This window comes from Anabrus simplex, chromosome 2 (assembly GCF_040414725.1).
Source record: "Anabrus simplex isolate iqAnaSimp1 chromosome 2, ASM4041472v1, whole genome shotgun sequence".
Lineage (NCBI taxonomy): Eukaryota > Metazoa > Arthropoda > Insecta > Orthoptera > Tettigoniidae > Anabrus > Anabrus simplex.
Window position 1 is genome coordinate 891,654,351 of NC_090266.1, and position 26,198 is coordinate 891,680,548.

Consider the following 26,198-nt stretch of genomic DNA (forward strand, 5'->3'; position numbering starts at 1 on the left):
ATTCTCCTTTCATAATCATCTTCATTACGAGCGTGGACTAATGTAGGAATAAAACTTCTCCATTGGACATGCTTCAAAATGCGATGGACGCACGATTTTAGAACTCCTGTCTCATGGGCCGCTTGCCGAACAGATTTTCTAGGCGATTGCTAAAATTGCGGCATAACTTCTCTTTCCCTGGTGGAGCTGGTGGATGATCGTGGTCTTCCGGAATGGGTCTTATGGACATCCTTAACAGTTCCTTCTTCCTCAAACTTATCTCGCAAACGAGTAATTGTGAGTCTCGTTGGTGCATCGTGTTGAAACTCCATTCTAAACCATCTTTGCACGTCACTTACGTTCTTAGTCTTCCAGTAGTACTTTATTAATGAATTTTCTTTCCTCAAAGTTCAGTCTGAGTCCCAGCCATTATTTCAAGCAGCCACAACTGAAAAATGACAAAAAGCTTGGTTATTATGAACTATCAAAGAGTGTATGCCTACATTTTATTGGGACTATGTATAGTCTAGGACAACATGTATCTTACCCTTATTAATTTGTGTTAGTGCCAAGTATTTATTTGTGTCATGAGTCTGAACAGTGTTATCCTTAGCTTACAATAGACATTATGAATTAACTGAATGACTGTATGAATGAATGAAAGACCAAATGAATGAATTGCCTGATTATATTCATGCATGCATGCACAGTGGACAGCCACCAACTGCAGAGAGAGCATTACTTAATGAATGAGTGACTGAATGAATTGAATGTTCTCAGCCTACATCTGCGGAACTCCAGCAGATAAGGTGAGAAAATTCCATATGGATGAATGCATGACCATGAATAAATTAATGATGAATGAATGAATGAACAATAAATGAATAAGTGATTAAATGACTGAATGCTCACCGCCTACATCTACAGAAATTGAATTGAATTGAATTTATTGAATGATGATGGTTTACATGCCACTGAGGCTGAAAAGCCCCTTTATGTGCCATCTCCGTATAACACAATACAGGTTTATGAACACACTAACTACATTTTACAATAATAAAATATTAAATTAAATATTAAACTTAAAAAAATTAAAAATACAGATACCAAATCCAATAATATTAAAACATAAATTATATAATAAATAAGAAAGTATATCCTTAAACTTATTTAATATTTTGGACTACAACAATCTAAAGAATATAAAACTAAAACAGAAACAATTTTCTTAGAAATATACATACTTCTGATTGTTAGACACAAGAATGTCTGATCTCAGCCCCGTGCATACTCTTCCAGGAAGATAGATGTTAAGGACTGCTTTAGTTGAGTACAGTTAGTGTCATTTGTGAAACGGTGAAGATTAAAGACGTTAAAGGTACGGGATGCAGTGCGAACAAAAGATTTGTTAAATTTAGTGGTATGATGAAGGGGAATTTTAAGGGTAGTTTTTGTAAACCTATTATCTCTGTTATTTACTGACTCCATAGGTTTAAATGCATTATAAAGGTAGGGTGGGGTCTTCATTTTGAGTATTTTGTACGTAGCAACGGCTACTGAGATTTCCCGTCGTTCACGGAGTTTCAACCATTGCAGCTGCATGTAATAGGGTGTTACATGTTCATCACGCCTGACATTCGTCACGTGATGAAATCCAGTAGATAAGGCGAGAATATTCCATGTGGATGAATGCATTACTGAATGAATGAACTGAATTCATGCATGCATAAAAAATCTCTCTCCAAGTCATGGATGAACACCAACTGGGGAGAGAGCTCTTATTATGGAATGAATGAATGAATGAATGAATGAATGCCCTCAACCTATAGCTATGGAACTCCAGCAGCTGAGGCAGGAACATTTCATCTGTTGTAACCTAAGCAAGTTCACATGCAATTAACATGAAAAAAACAATGACTACCTACAACAATACAACCATAATACTGGAAGTTTTTTTTGTGCTTGCTTCCCTTGATTCTCTTTTTCTTAGAAATTTTGTTGTCCATTCTTTGTTTAACAATTTTATAATTGTATAAAATTCTTTCCCTCTTTCAATTTTTGCTTTATAATCACTAGCCAGGTATTTGATCCTAAGTGATTCTGTTTCCCTACATTTTCTCAACAGGTGTGTCTCTTCCATTAATTCTCCACATAACAAAGAGCAGTATTCTTCATTTTTCTCTTAGACTCTTAATTTTATAGATACCCATTAGCCATCACAATATACCTCTTATTTCTCTATTTGTAACTCTTTCCTTAGGGACAGTTTTATGCCAATTTCACAGAATACCCGTAATGTTCTTTTGGTTCTACATTCTGACATACTCACCTGTTTCTCAATGCCTTTCACTACAATAGTTACTTTCTTACTCAATTTCTTTTCTTCATTCTGGATCTCTTTATTCCTAGTATCTCCCATTCCTATTCTGTCTAGCATCCTTTTCACCTCAGATATCCAAAACTCATCATCTGATGTTGGTATGCTAAATTGAGCATTTCCCTCTCCTCTTTAATCTTAACCAGAATTTTTTTACTCTTTTAGCTATGTTTGCTTGTATACTTACAGTTTCATATAGAATTCTGACTCCACTGTTAGCTGTACATTCTGATAGCCCCATTATTATTTTGCAGAACTTATTATCTATTACCTCTAGTTTCTTACTATTTCCTTCACAGCCCTATATTTCTGCTCTGTACAATGCTTTGGCTTCTACAAGTGAATTTAGAACATTTTTCTGCAGTTTGTATTCAATATTTGGCATCTTCCTCTCCAAATATGTTGTGCTAGGTAAAGGTGCCAGTCCTTTCATTTTTTCTTGCCTTATTTATTTTTTACACTTACCATTACTTGTTAGTATTATTACTAAACATTCTATCTTATTGACTATCTCTACACTTTCTAACTACCACCTTCCTTTTCTCCTTAGTTTATTTCCCTTTTTGCACACCATAATTTTTGTTTTCTTAATGTTAATTTTTAAATTCCATTTTGTACAGTTTTTGCGATGCTTCTTTGCATACCAACTGATGTTAATGATAACAGAAAGATGTCATCTGTGAAGACTCGACCAGGAATTTCTTTATTGTTAAGACATGGGCTTGTCATGTTCTTATTTCTTTCATTTTCCAAAATCTCATTAATAAAAAAATATTGATAATATTGGCAATAATTTGCATCCCTGCTTTAGACCAATTTTTGAATATATGTATATCCCCCAATACTAAGTTCTCTTTCACTTCAATCGTGCATTTAACCTCTGAATACAAATCTGTCATGGCATTGATCATTTTGATTGACACTCCTATTTTAACCAGCTTTGCAACGACTACCCCTCTGCTTACGGAGTTAAGAGCCTTCTCTAAATCTATTGCTGTAATATACAATCTACCCCCCTTTTCTCTTCAAATATTTATTACTATTTTGATGATAAATATATTGTCTGAGGTTCTCACTCTTTCCTGAACCTGGACTGATACACAGAGGGTATAGAGTAATCCTCTGCCCATTTATAAGTTTCTGCTAATATCCCAGTACAAATCTTCCTGAGCGTGTCCAATAGAGTAATGTCTATATAATTATTTGTATTTGATCTCCTTCCCCTCATTTTGTATATGGGACATTTTACTCCCACTTGCCAAAATCTTGGAGTTTTCCAGCCATCAAAAATTATGTTGAATATTTTTGTTATAGTTCCCAGCATATAACTTGTTGCCTAGCTCTTCCTGAAATTCATAAGTTATTCCAGTAATAGTACCTGATATTTTCCCTCTTCTCTTCTTATTGTTATTGCATCATCTAATAAGAGTATTGTGTTCTCCATAATTCTAAGAATGTCAGTTTCATTTTCCCTCAGTTTCCATTTATGCTGACCCCCTAATAATCCCTTGAAATACTCTATAATCATTCATTATTACTCATACTTAAATGAAAATCCACAACCTGTTTCCAGTCATTTGACCAGGTCAGGAATTGAATGAATGAAGCCCTCATCTAGTGGTGAGGATACAAATTGTGCTGGCTGGTGAAGCCTGTCGCACTCCTCTGCGGCAATGATTAATGACTGATGAATGAAATGAAATGATATTGGAGAGTGTTGCTGGAATGAAAGGTGACAGGGAAAACCGGAGTATCCGGAGAAAACCTGTCCCACCTCCGCTTTGTCCAGCACAAATCTCACATGGAGGGACCAGGATTTGAACCATGGAACCCAGCAGTGAGAGGCGGGCATGCTGCCGCCTGAGCCACAGAGGCTACATTTACTTATACTTTCTTGGTTATTATTCTGATTTTTACAAATTTTGTTTATTCTGTTCCATAATTTTTTGGTTTAATTTTCTTTACAATATCTATTCACTAACTGTACTTCTTTAACCTGCCAATTTTTCCAATTTTTATTTAATATACAGTAACTTTGTACTCCCTTTTTCCTTACAGAATTCTAACATGTGATACATTGACATTGCAAACTGTGATGAGATGGGACTATTCTTCCACACGTTACAGAATAAATCAGTGTGTTTGCAAGGTGAGAAGCGTTCAGGAGGAAAATTGTCTAAGGAAAGATTGACTGTTCTTTTTATGTGATTGTATGTCATGTGAAATGAAGAAACCCTTAGTGCTAAGTCACGATGTTTCAAAAGCATTGACTTAAGGAACCTACCCGTTGATTGGAGATTCAATAATAAGTTGTGGATCATGTCACAGATCATGGAAGAATGGTTAACTGCATTTAGTGGAAGAATAAATAGCAAAACTGGCAAGTTTTGCTTTACTTTGGATAACACAACATGTCACCCCCACATCGAACTTCCAATGTACAAGTCTTACTCAGGGAATCATTCAGAATGTTGAAGTGCATTATCGTTAACTTTTAACACAATCTTTGCTCACCAATAGGAATTCTACATCATCAGCCTCTGAACTAGCTAAAATCGTCTCGATGTTAGATGCGGTTATTTAGGAAAGCCAAGATATGTAAATTAGTTGTTACCAAAAACAGCAAAAAAATATTTCGGAAAGGCAGGGTTTCCAACAAGAAAAGTTGTTGATAATGAGAAACATGAGGATTAACATCAAGAATTACGAAACTACATTCATGAATTTTTATTTTTTAGAATTTACTTTACATGTCACCGACACAGTTAGGTCATATGGCAATGATCGGAGAGGAAAGGGCTAGGGGCAGGAAAGAAGTTGTTGTGGCTTTAATTAAGGTTTCCTGGTGAGAAAATGAGAAACCACAGAAAACCATCTTAAGGGCTGTCAACAGTGGGATTCAAACTCACTATCTTCCGAATGCAAGTTGACAGCTGTGTGCCCCAAACTGCGCAGCCAATCGCTCGGTAAACTACATTAATGCTTTTCTTTTTCTACAAGCTGCTTTACGTCACACTGACACAGATAGGTCTTATGATGATGATGGGGTAGGAAAGGGCTAGGAGTGGGAAGGAAGCATCCGTGGCCTAAATTAAGGTACAGCCCCAGCATTTGCCTGGTGTGAAAATGGGAAACCACGGAAAACCATCTTCAGGGCTGCCGACAGTGGGGTTCGAACCCACTATCTCCCGAATATTGGATACTGGCTGCACTTAAGCGACTGCAGCTATCGACCTCGGTACTACATTAATGAAGCTGCTTTCAATTGCAATGCCGAGGACTCCATAAGAATAGACAGTGATTTGCAACCTGAAACAGATACAATGGATAGATGGCTAAAGTAAGAATTTTACAAAAAATCAGAAAGGACAGGAGTCAGAAGAAGAAGAAGAAGAAGAAGAAGAATATGACACTGACTTGGAAAAAGAGCATAGGTTAAAGAGTTATCCAGATGCTGTCAAGAGATTAAATGAACTACAGCAATTTGCCCTACCGCAAAATTATTATGATATGCTTGGTGTGCTTTCTCAGGCTAAAGTGCTTGTGGAAAGTTGACCAGCTAAGCAACAATGTGTGAAGAAAACCCTTTGACTGTTGGAAAAATTAAAAGAATTATGTGTACAGTGATTTATTTTTCTGTTCATTGTAAGTTATGCTTGTACTGTATTAATTCGTATGCATGTTCATAGTTTAATTATTTTAGTACAGGTCTACTTCTGATAACTGGAAACCTATCTTTAAAGGAAAAATTTGTGAGCCCTATTTTATTCCACTGAAGGCAGGTTTTAATGTACAATGAAAATTGGATAAATCTATTTTGTCTTCCATCTACTACTTTAATATAAGTGGTGTTGCTCTCCTATATTTGTAAGCACCTTTTGTTTCATACGTCCAAGAAGGAAATGGTTTCTCTTGTAATTCAAGAAATAATGACCTTAATGTTCTCTCCATATTAGCCATTTTACACAAAATAGTATGTAATACACATACACACACGTGCACTCTTGATGAAAGTATAACTCGACAATGATGTACAACCATAGAACATCAAATTTACATACAAGGCGTGACTAAGGCAAGCCACAACCTTGACTAACTGGCTGTGAATGTTTTTGCAGCAGCCACTATGCTGGGCAAATTGATAATTCCCACTCCACAACCTTCCTCAGAGCAAGCTGTAGCTAATGTCTCATGTCTGAAAGCACTGAACTGTCCATACTAACTGGAATGTCAGAACAGTGAAATTAATGTATGGTTGAAAGGATTGGAATGAAATCAAATGTTATGATATATTTTTATTATGAAATTGTACTGTTTGTAGGAATAATAACTAATTTACTTTTTAGTTAGGCTAAGCCTCAAAAGCCTCTTAAGGGCTTTGACATTGTTAAATATTAAGATATTATGTAGAAGATCCAAGTTAATATGACCTGTATGCATTTGAAATTACCATGATAACTTGAACTTGAATTTGATGTTTTCAGAATATTCTGGTTATGCTGCTGCCTCCTCTCATGGTTTGGATCTGCATTGTTGATCATTGCATCTTGGCAAAACTTCCAGAATAATGCCATAAGTTTTGTAACAGAAACCCTATATGGAGATTGGGACACTGATTTCCCATCTGTATCAGTTTGTGAAACAGATAATGATGATCGTATTGATGCAGTAAGATCTCAAATGTAAGTATAATTCATTTTCTATCAGATATTCAATACAATTTGGTTTGAAATTTGTTATCAGTTACAGTGACACCTTTTTAATGTCTGGAAGCTTTTCAGAGCAGTAACTGATCTACATCTGTAATGCACTGCTTAATCCCTTAATCAGGAATGTTACAATAAGCAGGAAGTGAGAAGAGACCACCCACTGAGAGTAGAAAGGAATGATGGAGTGACTAAACATTGTCCATTCTTTTGTTTGAGCCCATCCTCTGGTCAAGGAATGATCTGTTTAAAAAAACTATAATTGTGCATCAATGATTTAGTTCTACTTACAGACACCTTCATTGGAGATATGCTTTGTGTAGCTGAAGCTCTATTATGTTCATAAACTTTAGATTAGGCAAAAAGTGTGCTTGACACAATCATGGTAAGGATTGTTTCAAAGGAAGTCTATTATGAGATAAATTACCTAGAGATAACTTTTGATCTGAATCAGAGCAACTCGAATTTAACTGCTGAGGCTGATCGCAACTTCCGTACAAGGTAGTTAATTTAAAGATATACATCTTTATACAGAGATAACTGACACATCTGTATAGAGGCATCACAAGCCAATTAAGCTCTATAATTAGTCTAGGTAACTGGTTGCAGTGTAATAGAAAGGATACAGTAGGGGGCTCAATGGAAGAATACAAAGATGAAGATTAATTATAACAGAAAAGGACCATTTGTTTATGAATATTGCCATATTTTTCATACTTGGTATCTTGTAGTATCTCTCATTTGAATGGATTCAGAGGTATGGTATGGAATGGTTTTATGTAGATATGTTATATGAACGTTTGAATGAATTCAGAGATATGGTAGGGTATGCAGAGATGATATTTATGTTCAGATATTTTTCATCAAAATGTTCTCTGAATGTTGCTCGAGATTCCTGTGAAAACTGATATTTGCATTCTGACATATCCCCTATATGTTCAACATGAGTAAAAAGAATTGAGACCAAAATATCATGACATTCTTTGGAAATAAGAATTGTTTATTTTTGGTAAGTCCTTCAATGCTGGACAAACATATACAGGTTTTTCGGTGAGACTAGGGAAGGGAAAGGGCTTGTATTGTGAAGATAGCAGCCATGACCCTAATTAAGGTAAAGCCTTGGCATTTGCCAGCTGTGAAAACAAGAACCCAGAAAAGAGCATCCACCAGCTGGGGGATTTGAACCTCCCATCTCTCAAATTAAAGTCCACAGCTACATGACCCTCCATCCTAGCTAACTCACTTGGTAATAAGAGAAGTGAGTACATAAGCATTATCCTATTGAAAAATTGTCCTTAGTGATGATAGGCATCCCACAGTATCCTCAATATTTATTGCTGTGTGGTCAATGCAACCAACCCAGAGGCCCCAGGTTTGATGCCCAGCCCTGTCAGGGATTTTTACCTGAATCTGAAAGCTGGGCCAAGGTCCACCCAGCCTACGTGATTTGAATTGAGGAGCTATCAGACAATGAGATAGAACCCCCGGTCAAGAAATCCAAGAACAACTGCTGAGAGGATTCATCGTACCAACCACATAACACCTCGTAATCTCTAGGCCTTCAGGATGAGCAGTGGTCGCTTGGTAGGCCATGGCCCTTCGGGGCTATTGTACCATGTTTTTTTTTTTAAATGCCCGCTTCCTTTGAGTAATGAAGATTGACTATCTTTGGAGGTAAATCAATCCATCATAAGTCTATCAATGTTTACAGTAAAGTAAAGTAAACTTTTGTCCTCGTCCAGAGATAGTGCAGCTCTTTTCAGGCACACCCCACTAGCAGATCAGCTGCATCTAACATTTTAAACACTTACCAACCTTCCTGCCATTCCTCAGTTTCTGGCAGTACCAGGAATTGAACCCAGGCTACCAAGAATAGCTAATAGTGATAACAGTTATGCTATGGTGGAGGACAATGTTAGCAGTGAGTTACTCACTAATTAAAATCCTTATGTGAGCATCACTTAAATCTTTTTCATAGAAACAGAGATTCGTCACTCAGATGGTGCGTTGCTGTACTGAAATAAGCATTATTATCGAGAGTGAATCTATAATGAAGTAGTGTTGCTTAGAGAAAAATAATGGGAACTGAGACTAAAATACGGTATCAATCAATCAATACTGATCTGCATTTAGGGCAGTTGCCCAGGTGACAGATTCCCTATCTGTTGTTTTCCTAGCCTCTACTTAAATGATTTCAATGACAATGGAAATTTATTGAACGTCTCCCTTGGTAAGTTATTCCAGTCCCTAACTTCCCTTCCTATAACTGAATATTTGCTCCAATTTGTCCTCTTGTATTCCAACTTTATCTTCATATTGTGATCTTTCCTACTTTTAAAGAGGCCACTCAAAGTTATTCATCTACTAATGTCATTCCACACCATTTCTCCGCTGACAGCTTGGAACATACCACTCATGATATAGATGTTGATTCCCAAAAGGAATCTGAAATATTTGTTCCGAATGAGTAAATTTATAATACCAATATAAATGGTCCGTTATTGGACATTATAAATTTTCCTGCTAACTCACTCCTGGTTGCCAGCGTTTTGCCCCCATGTGCTAGGCTGGGCTCATCAGTTGGTACCTAGCACACCTACCAATACGCTGACTAGTGCATACCGTGGAGGCCACTGCGTAGGCTAATTGTAGCCACCAGCAGTGCCAATGCACTATGAGAGACATTGTCTCATTAACAAAAATTGATGCCTACTTGGCCATCAGATGATATAGATGTTGATTCCCAAAAGGAAAAAGGGGGTGAAATATCCCAGTGGCAATGGTCACTTACAGTAGCATAATAATAAACTAAAGTTAAAACATAATATAATTACCCAACAACAACGACAATGACAACAACGACGACAGCAACAATGACAACAAGCAATAACCATGGAAAGAAAATATTACAAGAAATGCTACTAATTTAACACTCCAAATCCAGCATCATCATATAGAAATTCACACACAACTTAAGTATTTCCAGTGCTTAATGCTATGGCTTAAAATACTATAGGTTGAGACTGCGTTAAGCTACTGTATTTCAACTGTAGTATTAGCCATATCTCCACTTAACAAACCTATTGAAAAAGTAAGGACCAAATAATGTATGTAGATCAAAACTCATATGAGAGGGTCCACCTGTTCAACATTTATCTCATATGTAGAATTATATGTTAGTGGGAATACATGTCTCAGGTGTGAAGTGGAATACCCAGGTTTCGTCACCCATGACAATCGAGCCCAAGAGGTTGTCCTTATTGTCTGCATTGCAGCAAAGACAAAACAAGAATAATATATAATCAATCAATCAATACTGATCTGCATTTAGGGCAGTCGCCCAGGTGGCAGATTCCCTATCAGTTGTTTTCCTAGCCTTTTCATAAATGATTTCAAAGAAATCGGAAATTTATTGAATGTCTCCCTTGGTAAGTTATTCCAATCCCTAACTCCCCTTCCTATAAATGAATATTTGCCCCAGTTTGTCCTCTTGAATTCCAACTTTACCTTCATATTGTGATCTTTCCTACTTTTATAAACGCCACTCAAACTTATTCGTCTACTAATGTCATTCAACGCCATCTCTCCGCTGACAGCTGAGAACATCCCACTTAGTCGAGCAGCTCTTCTTCTCTCAATTCTTCCCAACCCAAACTTTGCAACATTTTTGTAATGCTACTCTTTAGTCGGCAATCACCCAGAACAAATCGAGCTGCTTTTCTTTGGATTTTTTCCAATTCTTGAATCAGGTAATCCTGGTGAGGGTCCCATACACTGGAACCATACTCTAGTTGGGGTCTTACCAGAGACTTATATGCCCTCTCCTTTACATCCTTACTACAACTCATAACCATGTGCAGAGATCTGTACCCTTTATTTACAATCCCATTTATGTGATTACCCCAATGAAGGTCTTTCCTACTATTAACACCTAGATACTTACAATGATCTCCAACAGGAACTTTTACCCCATCAACGCAGTAATTAAAACTGAGAGGACTTTTTCTATTTGTGAAACTCCAACCTGACTTTTAACCCCGTTTATCAACATACCATTGCCTGCTGTCCATCTCACAACATTATCGAGGTCACGTTGCAGTTGCTCAGATTCTTGTAAATTATTTATTACTCTATACAGAATAACATCATCCGCAAAAAGCCTTACCTCCGATTCCACTCCTTTACTCATATAATTTATATATAAGAAAGCATAAAGGTCCGATAATACTGCCTTGAGGAATACCCTCTTAATTATTACAGGGTCAGACAATGCTTCACCTACTCTAATTCCTAGAAATATAGCAACCCATTCAGTCACTCTTTTGTCTAGTCTAATTGCACTCATTTTTGCCAGTAGTCTCCCATGATCCACCCTATCAAATGCTTTAGACAGGTCAATCACGATACAGTCCATTTGACCTCCAGAATCCAAGGTATCTGCTATATCTTGCTGGAATCCTACAAGTTGAGCTTCAGTGGAATAACCTTTCCTAGAACCGAACTGCCTTCTATTGAACCAGTTATTAATTTCACAAACATGTCTAATATAATCAGAAAGAATGCCTTCCCAAAGCTTACATACAACGCATGTCAAACTTACTGGCCAGTAATTTTCAGCTTTATGTCTATCACCCTTTCCTTTATACACAGGGGCTACAATAGCAACTCTCCATTCATCTGGTATAGCTCCTCCGACCAAACAATAATCAAATAAGTACCTCAGATATGGTACTATATCCCAACCCATTGTCTTTAGTATATCCCCAGAAATCTGATCAATTCCAGCCGCTTTTCTAGTTTTCAACTTTTGTATCTTATTGTAAATGTCATTGTTATCATATGTAAATTTTAATACTTGATTGGCCTTAGTCTCCTCCTCTGTCTCGACATTTTCCTTGTAACCAACAATCTTTACATACTGCTGACTGAATACTTCTGCCTTTTGAAGATCCTCACATACACATTCTCCTTGTTCATTAATTATTCCTGGAATGTCCTTCTTGGAACTTGTTTCTGCCTTAAAATACCTATACATACCCTTCCATTTGTCACTAAACTTTGTATGACTGCCAATTATGCTTGCGATAATGTTATCCTTAGCTGCCTTCTTTGCTAGATTCAATTTTCTAGTAAGTTCCTTCAATTTCTCCTTACTTCCACAGCCATTTCTAACTCTATTTCTCTCCAGTCTGCACCTCCTTCTTAGTCTCTTTATTTCTCTATTATAATAAGGTGGGTCTTTACCATTCCTTACCTCCCTTAAAGGTACAAACCTGTTTTTGCATTCCTCAACAATTTCTTTAAACCCACCCCAGAGTCTGTTTACATTTTTATTTACTGTCTTCCACCGATCATAGTTACTTTTTAGAAACTGCCTCATGCGTGCTTTATCAGCCATACGGTACTGCCTAATAGTCCTACTTTTAAGACCTTCCTTTCTATCACATTTATTTTTGACTATAATAAAAACAGCTTTATGATCACTAATACCATCTATTACTTCAGTTTCCCTATAGAGCTCATCTGGTTTTATCAGCACCACATCCAGGATATTTTTCCCTCTGGTTGGTTCCATCACTTTCTGAATCAGCTGTCCTTCCCATATTAACTTATTTGCCATTTGTTGGTCATGCTTCCTGTCGTTCGCATTTCCTTCCCAATTTACATCTGGCAAATTCAGATCTCCCGCTACAATCACATTTCTTTCCATGTCGTTTCCCACATAGCCGACTATCCTATCAAATAATTCTGAATCCGCTACCCTTTCCCGGTCTGTACCCTCCAAATATATCAAGTTGCCTATTATCTGTAGAAATGAGCCTTACACCTAGAATTTCATGTGTCTCATCTTTAACTTTTTCGTAGCTTACAAATTCTTCTTTCACCAGAATGAATACTCCCCCTCCCACCATTCCTATCCTATCTCTACGATACACACTCCAGTTTATTATTTTATTACATGTAACTAATCTCATTATTAGACCCGTATTGAACTATGCTATGATATACTAACAATTTGTTGGTTATTTTGATCCACCTTTTCAATACAAATTACAGTTTGTGTTGCTAAGTTGTAATGTTACAACACTAATTTACCGGGGACATGTTTCGCTTTTATTCACAAGCATCATCAGCCTATACAATTGCCTCAAGGTTTGTCATACTTGGGTTGTTGTTACAAATTTCATAACATTGAATGTAAATCTAATTTCAGTAATAACAATATTTAAAACAAGAATAATATACACATTAAAGATTATGACAATATGATTTGCAATGTTAAAATGGATAAACTCTTAATTCTAAAACACATTGACGTCCAAAACACAGTTTTTACAATTTGAAAATTTGGCTAAAAATTGTTTGCAATGTTATAATAAAATTGATTCTACTATAATTTGGCATTAAAATTTGAGTCATAAATATAAACATTACAACTTAGCAACACAAACTGTAATTTGTATTGAAAAGGTGGATCAAAATAACCAACAAATTGTTAGTATATCACAACACACTCCAGTGCCATGAGAAAATTTCTGTATCCATTATATCATTTCTCAGCCATGATTCAACTCCTATTACAATATCTGGTAAATATATGTCTATTAAATTACTTAATTCTATTCCTTTCATTACAATACTTCTACAGTTCAACACTAACAATTTTATGTCATCCCTACTTGATTTCCAGTTCCCTGTTCCCTTATCACCGCTCCCTAGGCCACCCTGTTTCCCTGAATGTACCTCCCTATTACCCTTCCAAACAAATTTCCTAACTTATACGTACCACTGCGGTTTAAGTGAAAGCCATCTGAGCACTGATCCCTATCTCCTACCCACCCATTAGGATCTAGAAATTTCACTCCCAGTTTTCCACATACCCACTCCACAGTCTCATTTAAATCCCCAATCACCCTCCAGTCAGTATCCCTCCTACACAGTATTCCACTAATAACAATCTCTGCTTTCTTAAACTTCACCCGTGCTGCATTTTCTAGATCCCACACATCTCCAACTATGTTGGTACTTATATCAGCTTGCCTTACGTTGTTGGTACCAACGTGAAACACTACCACCTCCTCCTTCCCCTCCTCCCTCTCTTCTACTTTCCTCAACATCTGCCTCAACCTAATTCCTGGATAACATTCTACCCTGGTTCCCTTTCCTCCACACACTTTCCCCACGTGTCTAACGATGGAATTCCCCATGACCAGAGCCTCAACCCTACCTACCTCATTTGATCCCTATCTCCCCTGATAGCTGCAGAAGCTACTTCCTCCTCCCTTTTCTCCTTCCCATGACCCTGTTCCACCTGTCTTTTCCTATCCTCTACTCTACATTTCACTTTCCTACCTTTTCCCTTCCTCCTACTTCCACACATCTTAGCAACAGTTCCCTGTCCCTCATCTTCCCTCTGTTGTTCTACCTGGAGTGACTCGTACCGATTTTGCACAGACACCTGTCCTGAATTCTGATCCTGAATAGAGCCCTTAGCCTGCAATCTCCTTCCCCTTAGAACATTAGACCACCTGTCTTCTACAACTCCCCCCCCTTTCTTTCCCCTCCCTCTTGTACACCTACTATAACCTGTACATTGTTTGAGGGAGTCCTATCTTCCTTCCTGTCTTCTGTGAGAATCCTAATTATCTCCCTCAAACTCTCCAACTCCTCCCTCATACCCCTCAATGCCTCGCCACACCCACAGTTCATACACTCGCGCTCTTTAGCCATTCTTACGGGGAAAAAAATGAAAATAAAATAAAAATAACTTAGTTGCAAAAAATAAAGAACGGAGGGATGAATGAGGTAAATGAAATGGGGTAAGGAGAAGGAAGGAATCAACCATGGCCTATGAACAGGAATTGTGCAGAATACCAAAAGTCAAATGACATGCAAACACTTTCACACATTTTGTAGTCAAAGCAGGTAAAGTATTATAGAAAATTATGCTTCACCATTTTTCAAGTTTAAATTCAAAGATCACACAAGGGGCGTGCCCAAGCCATGATAATTAAAACAAACATTGATGACAGGGTGAAAGATGACGTTCAATGCTTCCTCAATGGCATGGCGGTGAGCTGATATGAAATGGGCATACATAAACAGTCACAGCATCTACAAAAATTCATCGATTGAAATGGTGATAATGTAGAAAAACAGATAAATATTCAACCTTTAAAATCATGTAAACATAATGTATTTATTAAAAAAAATAGGCGAGCTTATTTTTGGGATTACCCTCATACAAGTATCCATTAATACATTTTCAGTAATGGAATGGATTTGACAGTATGTAAAATCCAAAGATTGTAAGTGGACAGAAAATGTGTTCCTATTGTAATTATGAGTACCGACATAATAATTTATGCACTATGAAGGTACTGTTGAATTCAAAACAAAATTTTATTAGTGTGATGGTGTATACATTACCAGTAATGGTTAAAAGCTGATACTTCATTGACTGGTTAGAAATTGTGCAGAATACCAAAAGTCAAATGACATGCAAACACTTTCATACATTTTGTAGTCAAAGCAGGTAAAGTATTATAGAAAATTATGCTTCACCATTTTTCAAGTTTAAATTCAAATTCTGTCACTACTGAAATGCACACTGGCTTGTTTCAGTGCAAAGTAGACTAGTCTACTATTTTTTCAGCATCATTCAAAATGTTGCAGCAGATTGTTACATCTAAATCAGAATCTCTAAAAAAATTGGTTTGATACAACTTGGACATTGGTTTTATGATTAATTCTCTCAGATTAGATGTGTATGTCTACCCCTTATTTCGTTCCTTGATGTAGCATCAGGATGAAGTGAGATGAATTCATATGACATGCTTTTACAGCTGGATGCAAACCTCAGTTGAGGGACTAATGAAGATGAAATGAATGAGGTAAATGAAATGGGGTAAGGAGAAGGAAGGAATCAACCATGGCCTATGAACAGGAACTGTCCTGGCATTTGCCAGGTATTGAAAATGGGGAACCACAAAACATTCTCAGGACAGCCGACAGTGGGGTTTGGATCCACTCATCTCCCTAAAGCAGAGACTCTTCAACAGCTATCCAACTCGATGAGATAGCTATTAATATCATGAATGCCATATAACAGTGCACACATATTGCACTTCCAGAGGAAGCAGCAGGGGAGTGAGTACCAATTAATACCTCAACTACATAATCACACTTTTCGTTTTACACAATATTCATTCTTCTCTTTTTCATTCTTTTCTAGACTTTCTATACACTGAAATAAATCAGCGACATGGCGTTTTCAACATGTTCCTGAAGATTATAATTATCATCTGCAAAGAGTTTTCCCGCTAATATTATATTAACTATAATTCTAATGGAATATAACACTGCAGCTAATAGACGACTATTTTAAGGATTTTAAGGAACTTCATTTCAATTAATAATAAGTCAATTAACTTCCTCAAATTAGTTATGTGACGAGGTGTTACACAGATTACAAAAACTAGTGCTTATTTACACTACTTACCCTTTTTCTAGCTGCAGACTTCTTTGATGCAGCATTATTTTCAATTTGAACTCAGCTACTACTAGATGATGATCACTACCAACATCAGCTCCTCTTCTGTTCCTGTTAATTAACAACCATTATTTTTAAGGATTTAAATGTGCTTATTGTACTTTTGTAATACTGAATCTCACTTTAAGGAACTGAAATGTTCCCACAATGGGATGAAACATGTATTCCTATTGTAAAATAATGTATAATTGAAAAGTGTACTACAAATTATGTTGAATTGGGTAGACATTCCCATTTGATAATTCTATATTTAAATGGTGCAAGAAAGCAAAAATATACAGGAAAAAAGAAGAGTTTACTAATAAATGTTTAAAAATCGATGTGCTTTATAAAAGAATTGTTCCATCAGAGATGATTCAAGATGAACCTCAACCTGGACTGAGTAAAGCTGTAGAGGGAGCAGTAAATGATAATGGTTCACAAAGCTCAAGTATCAATAATGTTGAAATACATGATTCTAGATTAACTGAATGGATGCACGCAAAAATGGGCTAATCATAATTTTCTTCAATTGGAGAAAAAGAGACTCTCTCATGTATGGAAAAAATACAATTTGGGAAAATATGACTTACTTGACTTAATTCCTCTCATTCCCACTGGAACATAGGGCATCCGTGAAACGTCTCCATTGTGGTTGTCGACTTGCCAAAGCTTTAACTTTCTTCCAAGTCTACCCTACTTCAAGAGCCTCCTCCTCTACAGTCCTCCTCCAGGTCTTCCTAGGACGACCTCTCCTCCGTGCCCCTTGCAGTTTCCTTTCCAATGCTGTGCATTCTATAGATCCCGCTGACTTTCTCAAAGTATGACTTATCTATTTCCATTTCCTCCTCTTGATTTCCACTGTGACTGGAACTTGATTTGCTGTTCTCCATAACTCATCATTGGATATAATTTCAGGCCATCTGCGTAAGCAATGGTATATAAATGTCTGCAAGAGATTAGTGATTGTGTAACCTTCCAAGTTTCACATGCATATACAAGGACTGATTTAACATTTGTATTGAACATTTTTATTTTTGTCTTCCTTGAAATGTTGTTATTCTTCCACACTGCATACAGCTGCATGAAGGCTCCATTTGCTTTCCTTATTCTGGCTCTCACCTTCCAAGTAGGTAAATGTTTTAACCTCTTCAATCTCTTCTCTTGCCACAAATAAATCTTTCATCAATTTAGCATTTACTCTCATTTCCTTGGTCTTAACAACATTTAAAATTGAGTCCTGCAGCCTCTGCTTCATTTTAATTAATAATAAGTCAATTAACTTCCTCAAATTAGTTATGTGACTATGTGTTACACAGATTACAAATACTAGTGCTTATAACCTCCTCTTGACAACTTCCTTGTAATATTATAGAGTTGTTTCATATCACCCTTCTTCTCACTTCCTCTGCAATTTGTGCCTGTTGGTCAATCCAACTTGTTTTATTGCTTCTCACACTTCTTTTAACCATTTGTTCAAATAATTAATATTTCCTTTGGGCTTCTGACTTCTGCTGCCTTGTTCTGCTTTGATTTACTAGAGCTTTTGCCTTCTTTTGTTTTTCAATTAAGTCCCATGTTCCTCAGACATCCAGTCTTTCTGTTGATAGTTCCTATAACCAATTACTTTTTCACACATTTATATGTAACTGTTCTTAATATTTTCCCAAGTTCTTTCTACACTCAACTCTCCTTCGAGATTTAAAAGGACTTCAAACTGATTTTTTAACTCCAGAATAAATTCTTTCCTCCTCTTTTCATTGTCTAACCATTGTATGTTGAAGCCCTTTTTTCTAGCTGCAAACTTCTTTGATGCAGCATTATTTTCAATTTGAACTCAGCTACTACTAGATGATGATCACTACCAACATCAGCTCCTCTTCTGTTCCTCATATCGGACAATGATCTTCTAAATTTCTTACTAATAGCTACATGGTCGAACTGATTTTCTATTTTGTGATGTGGTAATACTCATGTAAACTTATGACACCTATTGTGAGGAAAGATTGTCCTTCCAATCGCCATTTTCTGGCTGGCACACAAATTTATAAATCTCTATCCATTATCATTCATTTCATCTAATCCATGTTTCCCTATAGCATGCTCTAGTTCCCCATTATTTGATCTAATCTTCACATACATATCACCCATAATAATAGCAATATCTCTTTTATTTATATTCTTCATAGTTTCATTCAACTGATGATAAAATTAACCCTTCATGTCACCATCAGATACTTCTGTTGGTGCATAACAAACTACTACTGTTACATTTCGAATTCTACCTTGAAATCTAGCTGTCATTATTCTGTCTGAAATGGGACTTCATCAAAATAAACTGTTCTTGGATGTCCTACTTAGCAACATACCCACTCCACTTCTCCATTCAGCATCCTCCCCTGACTGTCCAGAATAAATAATTGTGTTCCCATTTTGCATCATAATCTCTCCAAAATTGCACCACATCACTTCACTTAAGCCAAGAATTTCCAAGCCACAATTTTGCATCTCTTTCTCAACCTGCTTTAGTTTACCTTCCTCTATCAAAGTTCTAACATTCCAACAACCAACTCTCATTTTCTGTTTTGGGCTGAAGTTTGACATCGAGGTATCCATCCGGTTTCACTTCACTTCAGTTTCTTTAATAAGTGGATTTAAGATGTGCAAGTTATTAGCCCACAGCACCTGAGCTTGGAGGTGGGGCAGCCACCTGAGCCTCCAAGCCTGCCGTTTTCTGTAGGGGTCATCTCTTTTAGCCTTTGAATAACCCTCTTCACCATAAGGCAGTGGTTTCTCCCTATTTCTTTAACGCCACAGGAAGAGGGTTGCCTTGTCTGCCAGATTTGCCGTTCCAAAGGTTTTCTTCTCTGCCGCATCTGCCATTGAGGACTTTACCAGGGCCCCATTAGCCATCACCTTTCAGGGTTCCTGAAGGGCCTTCACAGCTATCCTAGTGGTCCTGGGGCACACACAGTCCTCGCTGTACATCACCACTACAGGCAATCCCCTACTTCATGCCGTTACCCACCTCCCACGACGTGGACAATGGGTTGGACTTATGGGAGGCTTTGGAGAATATATTTAACATATTTTTGTTGTCATCTGATAGAAGTAGCTTTATTTTTAACATTGGCATACAACTTTAACTGTTTTATTGATAATCACAACAGGGCAGGGGGAACGACACATTATGTTCAGATGCAGCCACTTAATCCTAATCCAGCCCATTGAAGAAATGTTCCTCAAAAGATAGCTCATTGTCGCCATGGGATAAGTGCCGGGGGGCTTGAAATAAGGTACTATCCTAGCATTTGATTGGAGGCAATGCAGAAAAACCCAGGGAAAAGCCACAGTCATGACAGCCGCTGTCAACACCGTGATTCAAACCTCAGATCTCCGAACATCGCAGCTTCTCAGTCCGAGGTGAATGGATCAAAAACTACTGGGCCAGAACATGAAAACACAAACCATTTCTCAGTGATAGTATTAACTATCGCGCACATTTACAGTCTCCACCCAAGCTTTTTTTTTTTTTTTTGCCATTGATTCACCTCTGTATGTAATGTTAAGAATCACTACTAACCCTTTTCCTTTTCTGATTTTCCATTTTCCAGTGTCAGATATTCTTTTTTTGTTTTCCCTAACTTCCTTTTTTCTTTACGAGTTATTTTACGTCGCACCGATACAGATAGGTTTTATTGCGACGATGGGACAGGAAAAGGCTGGGAGTGGGAAGGAAGTGGCCGTGGCCTTAATTAAGGTAGAGCCCCAGCATTTGCCTGGTGTGAAAATGGGAAACTATGGAAAACCATATTCAGGGCTAACGACAGTGGGGTTCGAAACCACTATCTCCCGAATACTGGATACTGGCCACACTTAAGCCACTGCAGCTATCGAGCTCAGCCTCTCTAACTTCCACTTATTGAATTCTGACTATGTTGATATAAATTATCATCACCTTCAAAACCATAAGCCATCTTTACTCGGTTTGTAAACAGAGATATAGCCAATAAGAGACTATAAATGTCTGTATAACAATTCATCATTTACATTCATGTTTTGCTACGAAAACTCTTTCAAGGCAATGCATTACTAAAATGAAAATAATATCTGTGTCTTTGATTCCATTCTGAATTTACTTCATAGTAAACAGACATGTATCATGGACTATCAAATTCTGTAGGTTTTACTATCCTGCCAATACTGTGGCACCATCATACATGAACTTTTTGTACCAATAAGTTAGCCCAATTTTGCAATTCTATCAAGATGATTTACATAGCTCAAGAAATTCAAAGCCTTGTATTTCTTTATAGGTATTTCTCAGATGGTAGCTCACTTCAGTAAATGTAGTTTATATCATTAACAGTAGGTGGCACCATCTAACTCAATTTCCACAAATACGATAGTTAGCCCATTTTTGCGTGCATCCATTCAACTGTTAATGAATCTGATACACTCCTTCAAACAGACAGAGTGCTTCTCAAAGACCCTATTCTGTCTCTTTCCTGGTGTTTATCCAGATATAAACGGTCTGCTGTTTCGCTATATCTCTGCCCTTTTGGTTTGTTGCTGACATCTTTACGTTGTAATCCAATATCACACATGTTGTCCTGGATGTTAATGGTCCACTGCTTCAATGGTCTTCTATGTGGTCATATTCCACCCAGGTTTGATTGGAGAGCTGTTCTTACAACTGAGTAGGCTCGTCTTCTCATTATGCGAGCGTACCAGCAATTCAGTATGGGAACAGTCGTGAAGACAGTTTCTACTGTTCAGCTTGTTGAGAGCAGTCCTAACACCAAAACGTAGTGCACGTAAGTGTATGTTTGAGCGTACGTTTACAATTCCAAGCGGTATCGTACAATATTTCCATTGTAACAACGTTCCTTCGAGAAAGTTCTAGTAACTAACGGAGGGGGATACTTCATTATGTATTTGTCACAGATATAAAGTATTATAGGTATATCAATACTAGTAATTTGTTTCTGTGCTTTTTTTTTCTTCGTCGCCGTAAGACCTATCTGTGTCGGTGCGACGTAAAACAACTAGCAAAAAAAAATTTCTGTTTTTTCGCAACAGGGATCAAAGAGAGATATATATTGAGCCTGATGACATCTGACAGTGTCTCATGGAACTTTCAGAGCAACACAGAGAAGATAGTGACTGTGACTTCAAAAGAGACAAATATTTTGATGCAGAAGGGGTGGCTGACGACAATCATTCTAGTGAGTTGGCACAATCTACTGCGAGTGATACTCCAATGCAAGAAGGCACGGAGCGCAACATTTAAGATTTTATATTGGTAGACATGGTGAAACAATATGGAAAAGTAAAGTACTTCTGTGGTTCTGAATAATTCTAGAATCTGTTCATAAAATATTGTGAAGACTTTCCCTGGGCAAAAAAATACTCCAACACCAATTGATGCTTTCTTGCAAATAATTTCCCTTGAAATGATTCATGATATCACAAGATACACTAAGATGTACGTTGCCAAATGTCGGTCAGTGAATGCAGAGTTGTGAAGTAGGGATTAAAAGGATACTACACGTACCGAGATTATTGCGCTTTTGGGTATTGCAACTAAAAAAAGGGGCAACTATGCTGGTACTTTAGAATTTTGGTCATGAGAAGGTGCTTGAATGATAATACTGAGAGGAAATTTTAACTCCAGGCACTTTCTATTTTTGATGAAATGTTTGCACTTCAGTGATGATGATGATGATGATGATGATGCTTGTTGTTTAAAGGGGCCTAACATCTAGATCATCGCCGCTGCATTTCAATGATGTGGAGCAAGGATTGACTGTAGGTATTCTGAAAGACGTAAAAGGGAAATTCCTAGTGGTCAAATCTCATTAGGTTGCCTCCAGCATGTTTGAATTCCAACCTGACGTGACACTAGTGTCCTATGTTATGAAAAAGGAGGCAGTTGTACTTCATTTATCGACTATGTATGACACAGGTTTAATAGACCTCACAACTAATAAACCATTTGTTATTGTTTACTACAATGGGCCAAGAATGGCACAGATACTGTTGATCAGACATGTTTGACATATACAACCAGCAAGAAAAACAAGGTGCTGGATGCTTGTAGTGTTTCTCTGTGAACTCTATATTGCAGAGATAAACTCAAACAAGATATCTGTGGCCAACAACCCATCAAAGGATTGCGTGAGAAGGAAATTCAACTTGTGTGTCTTCAAAATGATTTATAGGTATTTTTATCTGATTATCATGAAACCAAGGAGACTGTGAAGTCAACATCGCAAAAGAAAATCGGCTTCATCTGTGGAACACACAAAAATATGAAGACTGGTGTTTCCTGTGACCTATGTCAGCAAAATGTGTGTCGCAATCGCAGTCAGCATGAAGTTGCTTGTGAACAGTGCAGTCAAGAAGCTGGAAAAAAAACTGAATTTGACTGACTTCCTTGTGAATTGTAATTTACTATTTCATTCCACATCCATATGGAATGCAGTCCCATGTTTGAATTTCTTGGCTTCTGTTTGCTGATTCCATAAAATATGTTCCATGCATACAGTGTATATATTTTTGTCTTTTTACAATGTACACACCATATCTTTCAATTATTTGAATATTATTTTTGTTATAACTTGCTTTATGTTGCACTGACACAGAGAAGTTTCTCAGTGTACAAAATAATAAAATGCACAAAATGTTTGAGAAAGTTGGCAAAGTACATTGTGCAGTCCAAACACTGCCATGCACATAGTAACATGATATGCAGTGGCAGACACGGTCCAGGGTTAAAAATAACTTCCCCTGTTTATGAAATATATGAAGGCTATAGTACTGCACAGTCCAAAATTGTTAGATATAGAAGAGGCATTTTCACTCCTAAAGCAACTCAATATATTCAACTTTATGTTGGTGCTTACTTTGCAGAACCTTGCTGGAAAGTATTAATTTACTGCAGTTTCAAAGGAGTCATGTTATATTATACTAGCAATTACCCATGGCTTTGCTCATGTGAATTTCATAATTTGATCAAAGAAATCATTCCTCGGCATTGTACTAAGACATTATCTGAAAATTCCTGAAGTATAAAAAAACACCCAATAATTGAGTTTCATTTACCCCAGAAATTCTTTGTAAACCATGTTTGTGGTATTACCTTTTGAGGCTAAGACAACCATGCAACATAGAAATGTACATGTAAGAAACAGTCTTCTCTCAAGTCGAAGAAATAAATACATGGTTTTTTTTAATTTTTAAAGGAGATTCCAAATACCAATTCCCACATCTGTAACATCTTCAGTTTTTGAGATATACATAAGTATCCCCATAAAAAGAATTCAACCCCTTGATCAGTCCTTCCCCCACCCTCATCCCCATCTCAGTGTATTTTCTGAAAACGAAAATACATGTTTCTTTATTTTTGAAGGAGATTCTAAATACCAATTTTCACATCTGTAACATCTTCAGTTTTTAAGATATAAGTATCCTCATAAAAAATAATTCAACTATTTTTAACTTCTTTTCACCCCCTGTTAAGTGCCTTCTCCGAAAACAAAAAGGTACAGGTTCCTGTATATTTAAAGGACTACCCAAATACCAAATTTCTTGTCTCTAACATATTAAGTTTTTGACATATAATGTTGATATACCGGTACTCATTTTAAATATTCACCCGCTTTTCCAATTCTTTTCAGCCCCTACACTGGACTTTCTGAAAACAAAAAAAAATATTTGTTTCATTATTTTTAGAGGAGATTCTAAATACTAGTTTTTATGCCTGTACGTCTGTAACACCTTCAGTTTTTGAGATAAATGTATACTCATAATAATAATTCAACTTCTTCCTCTTCACTTCTTTCCACCCCTCTCCCGCCTCAAGTGGACTTTCCACAAACAAAAAGTATGTGTTTCCTTATTTTGAAAGGATATTCAAAATACCAACTTTCACATCTGTAACAGCTTCAGTCTTTAAGATAAAGTATCCTCATAAACATATTTCAACTCCTTATGAACTTATTTTCAAACCCATACCCCTTACATTGATTTTCCCCCCAAAAAAAAAACAAGTGCATGTTTCTTCATTTTTAAAGGAGATTCCAAAACACCAATTTTCATGTCTGTAACATCTTCATTTTCTTTGCTAGTGGCTTTACGTCGCACCAACACAGATGGGTCTTATGGCGACGATGGGATAGGAAAAGGGATAGGAATTGGCAGGAAGCGGCCATGCTCCTAATTAAGGTACAGCCCCAGCATTTGCCTGGTTTGAAATTGGGAAACCACTGAAAACCATCTTCTGGGCTGCTGACAGTGAGATTCAAACCCACTATCTCCAGGATGCAAGCTCACAGCAGCGCGCCCCTAACCGCACGGCCAACTTGCCCGGTCATCTTCAGTTTTTGAGATGCAAGTATATTCATAAAAGTAATTCAACTCCTTCTTTTCACACCCTTCCTACCCGCTAAGTTGATTCCCCCTCCAAAAAAGTGTGTGTTTCTTTATTTTTAAAGGACATTCCAAATACCAATTTTCATGTCTTACATTTTTAGTTTTTTGAGATATAAGTATCCTCACACAAAGAATTCAACTAATTTTTCAATTCATTCACCCCCCTTAAGTGGATTTTCCAAAGACAAAAGAACACATATTTCTTTACTTTGAAAGAAGATTCCAAGTACAAATGCTCATGCCTCTAACACAATCGGTTTTTGAGATATAAGTATCCTCATAAAAAGAATTCAACTCCTTTTTCACCCCAGCCCATTAAGTTGATTCCCCCCTCCAAAAAATGCGTTTCTTCACTTTTTAAGGTGATATTAAATAGAAATTTTCATGTGTGTAACATTAAGTTATTGAGATATAGTTTCCCCATAAAAAATTAAATTTTTTCACTTCCATTCACCCTCCCCCTTAAGTGAAGTTTTTGAAACCCAATGAAAATTGTTTATTTATAAAGGAACTTCCAAATGCCAATTATCATGACTGTAACATCTTCAGTTTTGAGATATATGTATCGTCATAAAAAGGAATTAAACTCCTTTTTCACTGCCTCTGCCCCCAAGTTGATTGATTTTTAAAAGTTAACCCCATTTGTCACTCCTGTTCACCCCCTATTCATCAGATTATCCAAAAACACAAAAATACGTGTTTTTTTATTTTCAAAGGAGATTGCAAATTTCAGGTTTCATGTCTGTAACATCTTCAGTTTTTCAGATATAAATCTCCTATTAAAAGATGTTCAACCCCCTTTCCCCCTTTTTTCCTCCCTTCTTAATGGGATTTTCCAAAAAACAAAAAATATGTTTTTCTTATTTTTAAAGGAGAATCTAAGTACCAATTTTTACATTTGTAAACTTTTAAGTTTTTGAGATATAGATATTCTCATTTTTAAAATTCACCCCTCCTTTCACTCCCTTAGTGATGGAGTACCCAAAAATCCTCCCTTAATGAGCACCTACATGTTAATATGTATGTATCCCCAAAATTTCATTTCTGTATGTCCAGTAGTTTTAGCTCGGCGATGATGAATCAGTCAGTCAGGACAAGTTATTTTATATACCGTATATAGATTGGCTTTGTTTTGTCACTCTTAAGAAATGTGTGCAATACCTTGTCA

The 26,198-nt window shown here is 36.8% G+C and overlaps 1 protein-coding gene across 1 annotated transcript in view; it reads left to right on the top strand.

Moving 5' to 3' along the window:
- Nucleotides 1-26,198, top strand: part of ppk13 (pickpocket 13) — a 275,049-nt gene that overhangs the window by 32,376 nt on the left and 216,475 nt on the right. The window contains exon 2 of the mRNA XM_067140082.2: nt 6,841-7,038. Within this exon, the coding sequence (XP_066996183.2) occupies nt 6,841-7,038 (198 nt within the window). The remainder of the gene's footprint in view (nt 1-6,840; nt 7,039-26,198) is intronic.